Raw genomic sequence first — 18,897 nt, forward strand, 5'->3', positions numbered from 1 at the left:
TATACTATATAAACACTGACATGAGATTTACATAGTAATGTAACATAGATGCAACACTAAGTGCCATAACTAAATCATACCATATATCTGTACTACACTCAGCATTTTTACTAGGACTATTGTATTGTATTGCGTTACTGCCATACTACTTAGACATTACATTGCAAAAACTGTTTATTGACTCTATATTAGACCTGCATTTTTGGTAGATTCTTTACTGTGTAATAGTAGTATATACTGTTTGGGGGGCAGGGGGGTAGGGGGTGTGCGTGCATCTCTTTCTGGCGTTCTGATTGGTCGAAAAAAAACAACAACAACAAAAAAAAAAAAACCATAATAAATGAAATCGATGGTTTGTTGTACCCGCTGAGGGGAAGGGAAGCCCGTGAGAACCAGAACCATGACTGCCCGGAGTGGCCTGTTACAGTGTGGTGAAGTTTTAAAATCATGTATTCCTAAAAGGGAGTCTGGCGTGGGTTAGCTTGTTAGTTCATTAGCTTCTGAGTGGTCTTATTTAGATTTTTGTAGTTAAAACGTATGTTTATACCAATGGTTAACGGTTAAAAAGTTAGGGGGGTAGGGAAAGGGTGTCCAACTGTCATACATGGTGTGGTTTGTAGTGTTTTAAAAAGCAGTGTCTCAGCCTGTCTGTCTGCTTTTCCCTGCTATTTTTAGCTAGCATTGCTAACTATCTTGTTAGCTCGTTTTTTCGCTATTTTTCCTCCACAACACTGCTCTTCTCAACAATCAACGGTGCTTTTTCTTTAATTCTTTTGGGGAAAGCAAGAGGAAAACGTCTTCCAGCCATGCCTACACAGGGTAAGTAAATTAAAAAGCAAAATGTAATGTTTAAGCCTATTCTAAGATATTTCATTCATTCATTCATGAATTAAAACGTTTTTGTGGCATATATGTTTATCTAGATAGTCTGCATCATTAGGTCCTTATCCATGTGTTTTTAGCTAACTTAATATATAGACTGATGTGTGTGTGTGTGTGTGTGTGTGTGTGTGTGTGTGTGTGTGTGTGTGTGTGTATGTGTGTGTGTGTGTGTAACAATAAGTTACGGGAGTGAGAGATGCAAGGCATTGTGGCCGTTTAACTAATTTATATCAGTTTTAAGACTAAAAGATCATGTTGTAGGGGCATTTATTGGTTTCAATAGGTAATGTACAGTAGATTTAAGACGAAGCTACAGCTATAACATTATCTAAATGGTTGGTTTGTGACTAAACCTTTATCACAAGCTGCTTTAACACATAAGCTCTCGCCATATGATCCATTTCTATCATGATCAGGTTTAACAAAATCTTAATGTAGCTTAATGTAAAATTTTCACTTTCTTTAGTGTTAACCTTATAAACTAATATAGGAGATAGTTTTACTGTTAGCTGACATAGTCTGTCCATGTTATAGCATCGACTGCCTATATTACCTTTCAACAGATGTATTCTCAGTAATCTGGCAATCTACTAGAAACAGGGTGCTTTTAAATCACCAAAATACTGGGGACAACCCCGTTTGGTGTGCTCCTCAATGCTTTTAGCATTGGGGGCTAACACTAATGTTACTTTTACTTTATGACAAGTGTGTTCTGACTGACCTGTCACCTAACGTTCTCTGTCAGTCATTTCTAACTAGCATGTTATATGGCTAGCTAACTAGCTTGTTAGCTGTCCATTGTCCTTCTATTTACTTCACTAAAACAATAAGATTGACATCCACTGAACCAGAGTGCCAATGTTATCAGTAGTTAGCTTGTACTGGTTTCCTATCTGCGTCGCAAGTTATAGCAGCTTAGCTGGGAGCTTCACCCACCTACAGTTAATGTTAGCGCCCATAAGGCTGTCCTTTTTATAGTGTCAACTTCCTATATTACCATCTAACAGATGTATTCACAGTAACGGGCCAATATGCTAGAAACAGGGTGCTTTTAAATCACTAAATTAGTCGTGACAGCCCCGTTTGGCCTACTTCTCAATTCTGTTAGCATCATTGCTGTTAACTGTAAACATCTTAGGTTAGCTAATGTTGTATTTTGGTTTCTCCCTTGTAACTAGGGCTGAACGATTTTTGAAAATAATCTAATTGCGATTCTTTCAAAAATATTGCGATTCAATATGCGATTATTTTTTAAGCTCTTTGTCTTCTGTATTATTCAACAAAGACAAACAATAAATCATTGTATAGTATGAACCATACAAGATTCTTGTTCTTTCCTGGAGGCCTGTATGTGATGATGATGAAATTAGGTGATGCAGGAATTTATATGAATGACATCTTTTATTTAACTACTTCAGTCCCAGTAGTATACTGAGCACTGACCAAGCCTGGTGTAAACATTCATTTGAAAGTCAGAAACAAATCACACAAACTAAAGGGCAGATTGCAGAAATATAAAAACAAATATGTGGCTTTACCACACTTAGTAGTATTCACATTCAATTATCATTTACTGTAATAAACATAAGTAAATATGTGGATTGCACTTTTTAAACACTGTCTTTGAACTCTACTAGACAGTTAAATAAGTAAAAATATAGTATATACAGTATATACAATGGTATAGCTATTATTTACAGAGCACACAGAGGAGCTGCCTCCAGCCCCTCTCTCCCCTCATGAAGTGGCGTGCCGCGTGCATGACAGCGTCAACATTGCACTCACACTCAAAGACAGAGAGGCTATCGTTACGTTAGCAGTAGCATGCTGCTGCTGGTCTTGCCGTGGGATTAACTGTACTAATAAAACCGTTGAAACAACGCAGCCACGCTGCTGTGAAAGCTCCCCGAACGGCATTTATCAGTCTGGTTGTTACCCCTCACCGTGGTAGTCTCAACCACTCCATATCTTTATAACGGAGCTAGCTAACTGGATCTAACCGCTAATCGGAGCTAATCATTGCTAACCGAGCCTTCAGTTCTGAGTGCCTGTATCCATTAACTGCATGTATGGACTCGAGCCTGAATAAAACCCTTCATTTTATTAAAATGGCTGTAAAAGTTTTAAACTACAACTCAGAGTTGTTTGAATGACAGAAATCTGCTTAAGGTACGGCGTAGCGTTAGTGTGCTAAGTTGGTGCTTTCTCTGTGGGTACAGACTGATTTGCTCTTGCGAGTCACGTGACCAAATCGCAGCCTTAACATATCGCAATATTATTGCAAATGCAATTAATCGTTCAGCCCTACTTGTAACATATGCCAAAAACAGTAACAGATGAAGTAACATGAAGTCAAGTACATGTACATATAGTGTACTGTAATTGTAACCTGTACTGGATACAGTATTTTATGTTTGTCTGTTTGCTGAGCTAACAGTGTTATACACACTACTGTAGCTGTATGAAAACTGGGTCATGTTTTGTGGCGATTCTCCATGTTGACATGTTGACTGATTTGGCTATATGGAGAGAAATTAATTCTATTTTCCTCAGTCTGCAGCATTGTGCTTGTATAGTGTAGGGAACTTATTGTATATTTGCACTTTCTCTGTGTACTTCATTTACAGTACTATAATCACGAGAAGTAGAATTGCTAAAAGTGTTTTAGATAGCAACAGCAGTGGATAACTGGTTCAAACAGAATTAAGACATATGTTTTCTGATAATTGGGTGTGTGTTTGTGCTAATGATATGTAGCATTTTGAAAGAACTGGTCCTTGTTTTTAAAATAGTACTTAAGCAATCGAAAAAAAGAAGAAGAAGAAAAAAAAAAACCCCAAAAAACTGCAATTGTAATTTACTTCTGTTTATACTGTTTAAACCTCTGGATTAAACAGATTCTCTTCTTAAAAACAGAAAATGTAAAGTCCCAAGGCTATCAGATGGCTTACAACTTGCCACCTCTGAACCAGGTGATCAACTTACAAGAGGAGAAAAGTTGACATTTAATTGCCCCCCGGCCTGCAGACTAAGCGTGAAAGCAGTGGATGACTGTTTAGCAGGCGGTCAATGGAGTGACTCCTTTCCAACATGTGGAGGTAAATCAATGCTCTTCTTTTCCCCTTGCTCTTTATCTAGATGTTTCTCACAGAGCACCGTAATCTCACAACGCATGATTTGCACTATTTATCCTGTGTTCTACATTGTACAAATCATGTTTGTGATGTGCTATTTTTTCTTCTTCTAGTACACATATTTATGTATTAACATTAATCCAACTTAAAGTTAAATAAAGTTTGAATTAACACATCTTTAAAGGGGTTTGAACAAGACCTGGACATTAAAACCTTCATGTAGGTATAGGGTGTATTGCAGAGCGACTGTATAAGACTATTGGTTTTAGCTTTTTCTATGAAATAACTTATTTTTTTATTTATTTTTTTATTTTTTTTGTGGGGGTGACTGGGTATGGGTGATCACAAGCACAAGGGTGTGTGAACAGTAAAGTAGCATTCAATCGTGTGTGACCTAATCTAAGTCTGGTATAGACCAGTTTAAACTCAGAGCAGTACCCCTTTTCCAGGGCACATTCTTCAGTATTTTATGATAGCACATGATTACTTTCTTTTGTGCTAACCTTATAAACCAATAGGGGGATAGTTTTTATTATTAGATGCCATCGTCTGTCACTGCTACAGTGTTGACTTCCTATATTACCTTCTATTATCTATTACCTTCTGTATTCTCAGTAATGGGCATGTTTTGATGTGATTCTCCATGTTGACATGTTGACTGATTTGGGTATATGGAGAGAAATTAATTATATTTTCTTTTTATTCTAGCCTTATAAACCAATACGGTAGATAGTTACGTGTAAACATCCTAGGTTAACTAATATTGTATTAGTTCTCTACCCGTGTAACATATGCCAAAAACAGTAACAGATGAAGTCAAGTACATGTACATTTTAGTGCTTATAAGGAATTGATACCTGTATGGTATATTAGCACTTCACAGAGGAAAATCCCAACCATTACATGTGTAAAGGGTTGTAGGACTGTTTATAAAATAAGACATTTGGTTATCGGTTTTGTTGTGTGTTAGGATGTTGTATTTTAGACGGTGACGTTCATGGTTTTTTTTGTTTGTTTTTTTAAACTGTACCCATTTATGTTTTTAGGTCACCTGTAAAGTTTGTCATTCCTTCACCTCAGGTATGTTTATACAAGCACTGTCGCTGTTTAAACAAGGCATTAGCTGATGAGCTGCTAATGGCATGAATAGTTTGAAAGTTACCAACGCATAAAAATAAAAGTAGTTGTACTCTGAGGTAACCAATATCTGGGGGGGGGGGGTTCAATTTAATTTTTTTATTATTATTATTATTATTATTATTATTATTATTATTATTGATTGTGTTAAGATAGTTTAACTAGTTTGTTTTTGACAAATAGATTACTTCTGATCGTAAGCGGATGCTATTTCGCAAATTCACTACTTGGTTGTTTACTTCTAGCTAGTTAAAAGTAATATTGGAACTGAATCCTTACTAAAACAGATCACTGTTCTAACATGTGTTTAACTATCTAGAGGTGACTGCTATGTTTATAGTAGTTCTTCTTGAAATTACACCTACCAGGGACTTTTATTGTAAGATCTTGATAACTCGTGTGAAAACATCAACACGGTCTATTTAGTAATGTATCATGACTGCAGATAATCAGCTCTTTACCTTCATTGCTGATTTGCTAGGTGTATGGGGCAATAGTAAAACCTAAAACTGTAATATAACTGAAAGAACACAAGAAACTGGATTGTTTGTGTCAGTTTAGGCGTCATGTTATGTGTTGTTCATCAGAATTTAGTCTTCATTCTTCCATATAACATAAGTCTAAAAATGATGGAATCATATCAGTCTGTATAAAACGTAAGTACAATTTCACTCCTATAATAAAAACAGATCTAGAAATGATATGATCCTTAAATAGTAGTTGTTTTTTTTTGTTTTTTTGTTTTTTTTAATGAATACAAAGCAAACTGAACAGAAAAAAACAAGTATTTTCTTTTCTTTCAGTTGTGGCTGAAGGGCTCGACCAATGCTACAACATAGCAGCACAGTGTCTTATCACCAACCCATGAAAGCTAGAAGTCACGCTGTTGCTCTTCCATACTGCATCAGGTGCTATATTATTTTTCTGTTTTGTTATATTAGTAGGCTACAGACAACACTAAAAATCATTACTTAATCACAGTATATATTATTTCTGGTGTACACTGTTGACTTGACTCATGGCTATTGATTACACGTCACTTTAGCTTTGCTACTACCTCATTTAATTCAATTATTCTTAACTTGTGTTGCAATACCTGAATTATCCCTATTGTGAACCCTAAACTTATCTTTTATTTTAGTTCATATCATAACCCTGCTCACAAACTCACATGTACATGGGTCATCTGTTTGCCAATATCAATGTTCCTGCTACAGTAAATCCTACAGGCAAAGTGTACTGCTTCACAGGAGTATGAACCATATGCTTTTTAGGTTTTGTCTCAAATATTGTGCAGTTTGTTATGAATTAGTCATTGGTTTTGACAAGGTAAATTAAATCTGTTAAACAACCTGCAAGTGTCCACTCTGGTAAATTTAATTGGACTGTTTTTTATAAAGATTACAGAACATGAAAAACCTAAATGCCTTGATAAGGGTTTTTAATTTGTTGCAAATATGACCATGGCTTTAATAATCTCTTATTGCTCTGAAAAACTACAATGATTTAAGAAATATCAGTGATGCTTATAAATATTTATTGAATTGATTGTATATGTGGGCAGACATTACAGGCACCTATTCATGCAAGCAGAGAACACAATAGTTTGTTCTCTCTTTTATCAAACGATCGAAATAACGAAAACTAGGTGGGAAAAAACATTGTCGTTAACGAGGGGTAACAACCAGACTGATAAATGCCGTTCGGGGAGCTTTCACAGCAGCGTGGCTGCGTTGTTTCAACGGTTTTATTAGTACAGTTAATCCCACGGCAAGACCAGCAGCAGCATGCTACTGCTAACGTAACGATAGCCTCTCTGTCTTTGAGTGTGAGTGCAATGTTGACGCTGTCATGCACGCGGCACGCCACTTCATGAGGGGAGAGAGGGGCTGGAGGCAGCTCCTCTGTGTGCTCTGTAAATAATAGCTATACCATTGTATATACTGTATATACTATATTTTTACTTATTTAACTGTCTAGTAGAGTTCAAAGACAGTGTTTAAAAAGTGCAATCCACATATTTACTTATGTTTATTACAGTAAATGATAATTGAATGTGAATACTACTAAGTGTGGTAAAGCCACATATTTGTTTTTATATTTCTGCAATCTGCCCTTTAGTTTGTGTGATTTGTTTCTGACTTTCAAATGAATGTTTACACCAGGCTTGGTCAGTGCTCAGTATACTACTGGGACTGAAGTAGTTAAATAAAAGATGTCATTCATATAAATTCCTGCATCACCTAATTTCATCATCATCACATACAGGCCTCCAGGAAAGAACAAGAATCTTGTATGGTTCATACTATACAATGATTTATTGTTTGTCTTTGTTGAATAATACAGAAGACAAAGAGCTTAAAAAATAATCGCATATTGAATCGCAATATTTTTGAAAAAATCGCAATTAGATTATTTTCAAAAATCGTTCAGCCCTAGTTACAAGGGAGAAACCAAAATACAACATTAGCTAACCTAAGATGTTTACAGTTAACAGCAATGATGCTAACAGAATTGAGAAGTAGGCCAAACGGGGCTGTCACGACTAATTTAGTGATTTAAAAGCACCCTGTTTCTAGCATATTGGCCCGTTACTGTGAATACATCTGTTAGATGGTAATATAGGAAGTTGACACTATAAAAAGGACAGCCTTATGGGCGCTAACATTAACTGTAGGTGGGTGAAGCTCCCAGCTAAGCTGCTATAACTTGCGACGCAGATAGGAAACCAGTACAAGCTAACTACTGATAACATTGGCACTCTGGTTCAGTGGATGTCAATCTTATTGTTTTAGTGAAGTAAATAGAAGGACAATGGACAGCTAACAAGCTAGTTAGCTAGCCATATAACATGCTAGTTAGAAATGACTGACAGAGAACGTTAGGTGACAGGTCAGTCAGAACACACTTGTCATAAAGTAAAAGTAACATTAGTGTTAGCCCCCAATGCTAAAAGCATTGAGGAGCACACCAAACGGGGTTGTCCCCAGTATTTTGGTGATTTAAAAGCACCCTGTTTCTAGTAGATTGCCAGATTACTGAGAATACATCTGTTGAAAGGTAATATAGGCAGTCGATGCTATAACATGGACAGACTATGTCAGCTAACAGTAAAACTATCTCCTATATTAGTTTATAAGGTTAACACTAAAGAAAGTGAAAATTTTACATTAAGCTACATTAAGATTTTGTTAAACCTGATCATGATAGAAATGGATCATATGGCGAGAGCTTATGTGTTAAAGCAGCTTGTGATAAAGGTTTAGTCACAAACCAACCATTTAGATAATGTTATAGCTGTAGCTTCGTCTTAAATCTACTGTACATTACCTATTGAAACCAATAAATGCCCCTACAACATGATCTTTTAGTCTTAAAACTGATATAAATTAGTTAAACGGCCACAATGCCTTGTATCTCTCACTCCCGTAACTTATTGTTACACACACACACACACACACACACACACACACACACACACACACACACACATCAGTCTATATATTAAGTTAGCTAAAAACACATGGATAAGGACCTAATGATGCAGACTATCTAGATAAACATATATGCCACAAAAACGTTTTAATTCATGAATGAATGAATGAAATATCTTAGAATAGGCTTAAACATTACATTTTGCTTTTTAATTTACTTACCCTGTGTAGGCATGGCTGGAAGACGTTTTCCTCTTGCTTTCCCCAAAAGAATTAAAGAAAAAGCACCGTTGATTGTTGAGAAGAGCAGTGTTGTGGAGGAAAAATAGCGAAAAAACGAGCTAACAAGATAGCTAGCAATGCTAGCTAAAAATAGCAGGGAAAAGCAGACAGACAGGCTGAGACACTGCTTTTTAAAACACTACAAACCACACCATGTATGACAGTTGGACACCCTTTCCCTACCCCCCTAACTTTTTAACCGTTAACCATTGGTATAAACATACGTTTTAACTACAAAAATCTAAATAAGACCACTCAGAAGCTAATGAACTAACAAGCTAACCCACGCCAGACTCCCTTTTAGGAATACATGATTTTAAAACTTCACCACACTGTAACAGGCCACTCCGGGCAGTCATGGTTCTGGTTCTCACGGGCTTCCCTTCCCCTCAGCGGGTACAACAAACCATCGATTTCATTTATTATGTTTTTTTTTTTTTTGTTGTTGTTGTTTTTTTCGACCAATCAGAACGCTAGAAAGAGATGCACGCACACCCCCTACCCCCCTGCCCCCCAAACCTGTGCAGTATATACTACTTATAATGTATGTTTATATTTCGCGTATTTAATGTTAAACTTTATGTGTCTCGCATGTTTATGCTCTGTCTTGGCCAGGTCGTCGTTGCAAATTAGAATTTGTTATCAATCGGCCTACCTGGTTAAATGAAGGGTTAAATAAAATAACATAAAAATAATAGACTGGTGTACACTGTTAAAATTACACAGCAGCTGGATTCTTGCACTATCACGAGATTACACGAGAATCCATCATGTCAGGCTTTGTAATGTGTAACCGGCAATTTCCACTGGATGCGGAACGTCTCCGGAACGTCGACGGAGTCATTAGGTTTCCATTAAAGTCAGTGTGTGTATTTCCACTGACTGCAGAACGTCTGCGTCCCTACGCCGTCCCAGTTCCGTCAGTCCGCAGCCCTCCGGAGCAGATACGCAGAGCTTCTATTTTTGACGGACGCCGGAGAGCTCCGCAGCAATTCAGCACAATTCAGATTGTGCGGGACAGGAAGTCAAGCACAGAAACAAAATAAAACATCCGGTTACTTTTCAAAATAAAATCCACCGTGCTCACGGCAGGTCATATTTCCCTGCACTACACCTTGAAAACACAGCACAGAGTTGTTTCCCCTCTACTCCTCTGGATGGAAACTAACTGTTGGTGGTTTTGTGGTTCTGTTTATAGAAACTACATCCTGTTATATCGCGCGAACATACGTGAACTCGCGAGATCTCGTGGTCAGCTGGCCGCAGCCGTTACGCAACAAATCCGGACCTGGTGGGTATTGATGGACGGCAGAGCACGCAGCCGTTCCGCAGCGGAGCCGGTCCGCAGACGTACTGCATCCTGTGGAAATCCACGGTTAGTGTTTTAGCGACTTTGACTGACCAATCAGCATCCTGTGAGGAGCTACTAGCAGCTCTGGGTGTGGTTTAGGTGTGTGTAAAGACACAGAGAGAATGTTTGTTCAAAACAACAATGGCTGCTAGCGTAGATGTTGTAATAGCATCCATTATATCAGAACTGGAGAGGATTGCTTCATTGAAAGAAGAGCACTGAAGGCTTTTCTCTATTTTATTTTAGTATGTGTATTAGGGGTGACCCCGAATAGTCGAATATTCGATGCCTCGAAGGAATGATTGGACTGCCAGCCTCACAGTCGAATCTTCTCAGTGCCATCAAGTCCAGTTCAGACCAGAGATTCTGGACAAGACAAGTGTAAACTTGCACCCACTTGCAGCACAACGACTCTTTGTACTTCTGTCCTAACTTCCGACTTTCAGGCTTTTATTGTAGCTGGATAACATGTGTTGCGTCTAAATATGAATGTGGATAACGTTAGTGATAGTCAGATGCTTGCTACAGTTACAGTTCTAGTGATGAAATGGCGAAAATGTTTTATTTCTCTGATTCACGGCTTTGTTTTAACGACGCTCACTCTCTTTGGTTGCTCTCTAGGTTGCAAGACCATATAGCAGTATATACCAGTTCAGACCGCTGCAACTTTTCCCTGCAACGTTCTAAATCAGTTTCGTCTCGTCGAGAAATTTTGAAGCTTTTAATATATGTTTTTTAAAGTGGGTAAATAAATCCAACTGCCCCACGACAGATTAAAGTTTCACTTTCTATGATCCATGACCGACGGTTGCCCCCGTCTCCACCCATGTGATTCGACTAACAATTCTGATTTGACTATGAAAATTCATAAAGTATAGTAATTTAATACCATATGTATTTAGTATACAATGTAATGTATGTATTTATTTCACTATGTTATTTGGGTGGCATGGGTTACAAGAATGTTTCAGGATTAAAACGCACCTATCTCACCTCATCTTATCTAATGAAATGAGAAAGAGAAAAGGAAAGGTCATACCTGCTGCCAGTGTCACACAGCACTGCTCCACCTGGTTAGTGACGTCACTGAGGTGGTATGGGACATCTTTAAGGTGAGGAGAGAGTGTGGGAAAAGCCCAACTGTGACCCGCACCACACATCTGCACTGAACCCAGCGCCAGCTGTTTGACCAGGCTGGAACCATTCTGCACAAAGCTAATGTAGCCAGAGGGACACAATAGAAAGGGACACAGAGTTGTCACAGTGTGTCATGAGTATTATTTTTCATTTTAAAGTCAAATTAATGAATAGATAAGTGGCTGAGGGAATGGCGGATGGCATTTTGAGACAAAAACGATCTCCGTCCACACAAGAGTTTTAGCTCCAGTAGCAGAACTAATCTCTGTCCGTGTTGTATATCGTATGACCATTCCACTAGAAGCCTAGACGTAGCAATAGATATTCGTTTTTTAAACCAAAACGTATAGTAGAGTACTGTAGATGTAGCCTTAGTAAGCCCTGCATCAAAAAGCATTAGAGAAAGGAAAGAGAAATGAAAAAAAACACCTTGACATGTATTTGAAAACGGCTTCTAGAGCGCTGGTGTAGGCTCCCTGGATGATGGAGTCAAAGTAGCAAGGCACCAGGTAGCGGGGGATGTTCTTCAGGTAGCCAAACATGGCCTGGAACCATTGGCCCACCTGTAGGTCAAAGGTCAACATCAACAGTGCACAGATTCTCTTCTGCATTCCACTGCATAAAGACCACAAATGACTTAGCAGCTCCAAGGCCCAAACCCACACTAATGCAAACAAGTTCTTAGACTTTTTTTTTTTTAAATTAATGCTCTTCACAATGAAATGACTATAAATCTCAATAGTTCAGTTGTACCCGGTAAAACAGCTTAACTGTGAAGTATTGCATCGATGTATATTGTGAAATCTGGTTGGATCAACAAAGCAGTTTGACAAGCGTGACTCATTGCTCTGTCAGCCCTGTCTTCTGTTTTATATCCTTTCAATTTGCATTGTCAAATCAGATATTCCTATATCACAAAGAAGTCATTGGTAGTCAGACTCAGGGTTTGATCTGTAAGTAAAGCTCCGTCCTGTCACCTTTGACGTTGATCACCTCTTTTTGTATTTCAGTGCAATTGATCATATGATACAGGTGTTGTCAGTGACATGTTTGTCAGAACACTTTACGTAGGTAAGTAGGGCTTAGCCAATGGATGTATAATAAGACCTGGATACAGTGTTCAAGTCTGAGCCCCATTCATTCCTATGAGAGTTAGGGTCAGTGGCGCCATAAGCCTTCATGGAGCCAAATATGACCTGGATGATCGGCATTGCTTCCGCACTGTGTGGCCCATAGAGCAGGTACAGTAGAGCCGGCTTCTTCCAGTTTAGCGCGCCGCTAACTTGAATGGGGATAAAATGATTTTTTTCGTGCAGCTCTTCTAGACTTTCCAAATGTTATCGGACCGAATGGATCAAATTCCTTAGAGTCATTTCCCGGGGGTTGTGGCGCTCCAAAAAAAAAAAAAATCCACTGATTTACAGACGTGTCTTTCTTTTTTGTAAGTGTATATAGTCTTTCTGGCCAAAAGGCATCACGTGACGGGCCGGGAGTTGCAATTCCACTGTTTAGCCGCTATGTTCAATTTTCTTTAAAGCCCGGCGCACATCCTTGGGGGACTGGTGACAGACTGACATTTTGCTTGTTGTCAGATTAGTGTACAAGTAAGGATAAGCTAATATCCTAACCCCTTTGTTGTTGAAGTTATTTTGCCACATTACTGTTTCCAAGATCAAGAATAAAGCTCCATGCTCAAGGGTTTACTGGTTTGGCTGATTTCATTGGATATCCCTGTTGGAGAGTTGAAGAGCGGAATCTCCATGTAACTTAAGTGCAGGAGTTTCCTTCATAGGATACACTTGACATAACATTATCAAGATAAAGTCTGACCCTGATTGGTAAGCTGACTGTTGCTCACCTCTCCCACGGCTCCACCTTTGGCCAACAGTCTTTCGGAGACATAGTCCATCAACCAGTCTCCCTGCCTCAGGTTATCACAGAGCGGATGACCAAGATAATTCTTGGGACGAATCTCTGCCATCACTGACATCAGCCCTAAGAACCACAACCTCTGCATGAATATTCACACTACATACATTCTGGGATAAATGATGATTATTATATTGGTGCATAACTTGAACTTGTGTGGCTTTTGTTTAGTGTTTTTAAATACCTTGCAAGCCTCCATAGTTGAGAGGTAACCATGAAGGGATGTTGTAGCATCCTCCCCCATCCTCTCTCTCCTCTGCATCACAGCGGTACAGCAGTATGTTCATGTCAGCCAGAGTCAGCTTTGACATGATGCTGAGGAAGTAAGAGCATGTCAGTGGTGACAAACTGACAGGTAGACAGTAGAGATGCAAAGCTATATCCCTTAGTTGTCAACTATTGAATTAATCGCAAACTATTTTGAAAATCGGCTGATCGGTTTGAGTCATTGTTTTATGTTCTCTGATTCCAGCTTCTTAAATGTGTCTAGTTTCATCATTTCTCTGTGACAGTAAACTGAATATCTTTGAGTTATGGACAAAACAAGACATTTGAGGATGTCATCTCGGTCTTTGAAAACCTTTTTCACCATTTTCTCACATTTTATAGAGCAAACAACTAATTGATAACTTGTAAAAAGATTAATGCCAGGACTCATGACAGAGCACACGACTGAGCACGATGACTGAACAATAGCGTTTCCCACAACACAAACTTTTGTATATACACCTTTTTAACTACATTTATAGAGGAGGTAGTCCATTCTGATAGATATTTCCCACCTGACAGAATGAGCTACCCAACTTTTAAAATCAGAACTATAACAACAAGGAAGAACGGGGCTGGCCCGACAAGGCTACCCAGGGGAGCAGGGCCAAAGCACCGGAGGGTCGGGTTAGCGGTCGTCTTCCATCGCCAAACCATACCAATTCTGAGGGGGGCGGGGGGCAACAACATAACACAAACCCCTCTAGAGTTAGAAAAGATATACACTCATCCAGAGCACAAGGTTATAATCGTTAACGAAAAAGAACGAAATAACGAAAACTAGGTGGGAAAAAACATTGTCGTTAACTGAAATAAAAATAAAAATGAGGCATTACAAAAAAATGATAACTAAACTAAAACTGTAATGTCTGTTTGCAAAACTAACTAAAATAAAATAAAATTATCGAGTAAATGTCCTTAGTTTTCGTCTTTGTCGATCTTTCATAGAGCAAAAAACGTTATATCTTTCCGACCATGACATTTCCCGTAGACATGTATAGTTTCCGACTGGGAACCCAGAAATTCCGACATTCCACGTCAAATTGAACACAACATGTCCGTGGCTCCGTGCCTCTCACCTGGCATCATAGCGGTACCGAGAGTCGGAAGAAAGCGGCAGCCCTATTTGATTATGACTGTGTCAGATAAAAGTGCCTTGCAGTGGAAGGTGGTAAAATATGTTGTCAATTTATTACAGGGAAAAATCCCACGAATTTGAAAGTACATTTGAGAAGCACACACAAGCTAGGATGCTAACCTAGCTTACCTTAACAAGGTACAGAAGAACGCAAAGCTCCCTTTCCCCGAAACAGAAGCTAATCCCGGTAACGTTACAGGCATGGATGTATGGATACAGGGCCCGGCAGTATGACAGAGACAACAGCAGGACAGAGAACACTACAGGAGGGCTTTCACCGGCGACCTGACAGCTGCTGGTTAGTACATAACGCAGGAACACCAGAAGCGGGAGGAAGCGTGGGTTAATATGTGGATTAATACTAGGATGTCTACACAACTGTGTGACTCGATTGACTTCAAAAAGTTTGCCACTTTACTCAAAACAAAGTTAAAAACACCTGTTCATGTCTTCTTTAGTCTGTTGGCTATTTAGTTTTTTCCTGGAACACGACACATTTTGCACATACTGCGTCTTGTGTAGACTGTTTACATATTTATGACCGTATGTAGGCTACATTTTATTTACTGGTGTTATTGTTGAATACATATTTCTAAAATTGTATGATGTTTTTGTTGAGGCTAACTTTCAGTGGCTGTGTTTTGTTATCAACAAGCACGGGTTAGCGGTAGCTTATTGTTACACTAGTGACTCAGACTGTCGGAAAGCCTATGTCCTCTAGCTCAGAAAATGTCACATTCTGTCAACAACAGAAGTATTAATCAGGCTCCGTATTTAACATATTTCTTAGAATCCCTTCAAGGAAACACTGATGGTGTGTGTGTTTCAGTTGTGCAACAAGTCCATTGACATCATTGAAACACATGATTGTGTTTTCATATTTATCCTCCGATCACCTGATGAAGTGAATGCGGGAATGACAAATGATTATTGAAAGCACTATTACAGCAGGACTCTTGGGAGACAGTGAGATGTTGCTGGTATACAACACTCTCAGCCACAAATATATAAAAGTGCTGCATCTTGATACATTGGTAAACACAGCAACAGAATAAACACCTTTTGCAGCTTGTTTTTCAATGACCTTGCCTTAACTGATGGGGATATTAATGAATCTGTTCCTAGAGTAGGGCTGCAATTAACAATTATTTTCACTGTTGATTATTTTCCAAGTAATCGATTAGTTGTTTGGTCTATAAATGTCAGAAAATGGTGAAACATGTGGATCAGTGTTTCCCAAAGCCCAAGATTACGGCCTCAAATGTCTTGTTTTGTCCACAACTCAAAGATCTTCAGTTTACTGTCACAGAGGAGAGAAGAAACTAGAACATATTCACACTTTAGAAGCTCAAAGACTTTTTTTTAGTTTTTTCATAAAAACAACTCAAACCGACAACTAATCGATTATTGGCACTAGTTAAGAGTTTGATTCATGACAATAGTCGTGTAGGAATCAACACTGTTGCACAGCTGCATTTACCCTGTTGCTAACACACATAAGGAACTTTGTTGAGACTACGTGTTTTGCATTCTGCAGTCATCCACAAAAATGTCATTGTCATCAACGGTACGCTAAACATTTTTCCTATTGTGAAGGGTGCCTGCATGTTTCGTCAACTGCCAAGTCATGCATCATCATCAATACTGCACAGTCATGATGATGACTACTTGTTGCACAGTCATGATGAGATACTCATCCATGCCTTCATCACCTCCTGTCTGGACTACTGCAATGGTGTCCTGTCCAGACTGCCCACCAAGACCCTTAGCAGACTCCAGTATGTCCAGAACTCTGCTGCCCAGATTCTAACCCACACCAAGCCCTGGCAGCATATCACTCCCATCGTCCAACAGCTCCACTGGTTGCCAGTCAAGTCACGCATCACCTACAAGATCCTCCTGCTCACCTACAAATCTCTCCATGGACTCTCACCACTATACCTCACAGATCTCCTCCACCCCTACACTCAGTCACGTTCCCTGCGGTCCTCTGACAAGGACCTGCTGGATACCAGGTTGCAGACTTTTGGGGACAGGGCTTTCTCTGCCAATGCTCCCACACTCTGTAACAGTCTACCACTCCACGTCCGCTATGCCCCATCCCTGCCCATGTTCAAAAAGCACCTCAAAACATTTATTTTCATTAAGTCCTTTGACTCCTAACCCCCCCTCCCCCCTATTTGTTAAGCGACCTTGGGTACCTTGAAAGGTGCTATATAAATCCAAGTTATTATTATTATTATTATTATTAGTATTATTATTATTATTATGATGACTACTACTTAGATGTTAGTTGTTGAGGCATACGAACATCCTCAGCGGCTCGGTGAGAATGGATGGTGTACTGTGTTCAGCCAGTGAGCCAGTCTGGTACTGAGGACTAAACTGGATCAGGTGGTGTCTCAGAGCCCCCAGCTGCTCCTGGCACCTGGGCTCCGGAGTCACCCTGTAGAAGAACACAGAACACAAGTAGATCCAAGCCAGGCATTTCATGACATAAAGCGGATCAAATGATTCTGATAAACTACAGACAGCACTTTTCTTTCAGTCCATCCCCAGGTTGACCCACCTGAAGATGACGACGCAGCCTGGTGTGAACTTCTCAAACATTATCTCCTGATAAATGCTGTTGTGTTTGGACACCGTGTCTGCCTTTTTAACCACTTTACTGTCCTTCAGCTGGAAGATATTTTGAAATGGTTTAAATTCCTAGATATAAAGCTACTTGAAGTATGACTTAGCATGACGTATGACAAGTATGCACCATAGCAGAGTTTTGCATGTTATAGACCATTTATTACAACTCAAATATACTAAAGAAGTACTAATCACAGTGCAGACACAGAAACGCAGGAGTTTAAATGTATCCAGAATCCCACACCACTGAAGATGACTCAAGTCTCTACCTGGATGTGTTCTTGGATCTCCACAGTGCACTCTGGCAGGCCATTGATGTTTTTGTCTTCTTTTTTGTTGGAGTTGGTCACAGCCTCCAACACCACCTCTTGAATATGACCTTTGAAGGCAAAACAGACAGGAAAAAAAGTCCAGCTTAGCTGACATTTCTGAATTCCTCTCTCTATCACCTCTTCTTTCTCAGTTAAAATAAAATAAACACAGTTATACGCATTCACACTGGGCTCTACATTGTCTATATATACAATGTTCCACTTCCGGGATTGCTCCGGTGCCACCAGAAATTCCACCAGTTGTCGCTCTTTTGGCCAGATGTCCGGTTACTTTCCTCTTTCTTTGTGTTGGCATTCTAACCTCCGGTGAGTTTATGAGGACTATAGTTAACTGCTACTCAGATCTCTGCAGGGTAAATCCAGACAGCTAGCTAGACTATCTGTCCAATCTGAGTTTTCTGTTGCACGTCTAAAATAACTTTTTGACGTACATATGTTCCACCAAAACAAGTTCCTCCCTGAGTCTATTTTGCAGCGGCACCGTGGCTCCGGCCGGCCCTTAACGCCAACCAAGACGATTGTGATTGGTTTAAAGAAATGCCAATAAACTAGGAATGCTGTGTGGACTAGACAGACCTTCCTCCGCAGTGCTGTGGAGTACAAACTGTTTTTTGCTTTGCGAGATTTGGCATAGGAGACTGCATTGGGACAACACAAATCTCGGGGGGGATTGTTGTAAATTAAAAATATTTTTTCCAGATTTAGCTAACGTTACTACGTCAGTTCTTCTACGTTGCTGCAAACTTTAAATGGAGGCTATTTTTCAGCCATGCCTTGTCAGTGAGCGGACAGTCAAAAAATAAACTAGTGGTTTTTGGGGGGGATTAAGAAAACAGTCCTTCTAGGGCAGTGGTTCCTTAAGTAGGGTCCAGGGACCCCAAGGGGTCCTCGAGGGGTTTTCAGGGGGTCCCCAGTAAAAAGGACAATCATTTATTTTCACTATAATTCCATCCATAAGTAACACAATGACAGAATGTATGACCATACCATCTAAAAGCAAAAATCCTATCAGATGGGGGAACCTGGCACGGTGGTCTAATTTGTGTCAGTTTAGGAGTCCTTTACGTAAAAAAGGTTGGGAACCACTGTTTTAGGGCATGGCCTTGGCGGAGGTCTGCTCTCTGAGTGCTCTTCTAGTTGTTGTTAGGTTCATATCTATTTTTACTTTCCTGTTTTTTTTCCATTTCATATAACATTGTCGGACTCACAATGGACGGTCAAAAATGAATCAAAATCG

At 39.4% G+C, this 18,897-nt stretch overlaps 1 protein-coding gene across 2 annotated transcripts in view; it reads right to left on the reverse strand.

The window, feature by feature from the left end:
• Window positions 1-18,897, reverse strand: part of LOC116055780 (glycogen debranching enzyme-like) — a 75,101-nt gene that overhangs the window by 12,130 nt on the left and 44,074 nt on the right. For both annotated transcript variants that reach the window (XM_031307801.2, XM_031307800.2), the window contains exons 17-23: window positions 17,598-17,707; window positions 17,261-17,370; window positions 17,003-17,137; window positions 13,471-13,601; window positions 13,216-13,352; window positions 11,787-11,920; window positions 11,260-11,435 (exon numbers count right to left, since the gene is read on the reverse strand). In XM_031307801.2, coding sequence (XP_031163661.1) covers window positions 11,260-11,435; window positions 11,787-11,920; window positions 13,216-13,352; window positions 13,471-13,601; window positions 17,003-17,137; window positions 17,261-17,370; window positions 17,598-17,707 — 933 coding nt within the window. The remainder of the gene's footprint in view (window positions 1-11,259; window positions 11,436-11,786; window positions 11,921-13,215; window positions 13,353-13,470; window positions 13,602-17,002; window positions 17,138-17,260; window positions 17,371-17,597; window positions 17,708-18,897) is intronic.

The sequence above is a fragment of the Sander lucioperca genome, chromosome 23 (genome assembly GCF_008315115.2).
Source record: "Sander lucioperca isolate FBNREF2018 chromosome 23, SLUC_FBN_1.2, whole genome shotgun sequence".
NCBI classification, from domain to species: Eukaryota; Metazoa; Chordata; class Actinopteri; order Perciformes; family Percidae; genus Sander; species Sander lucioperca.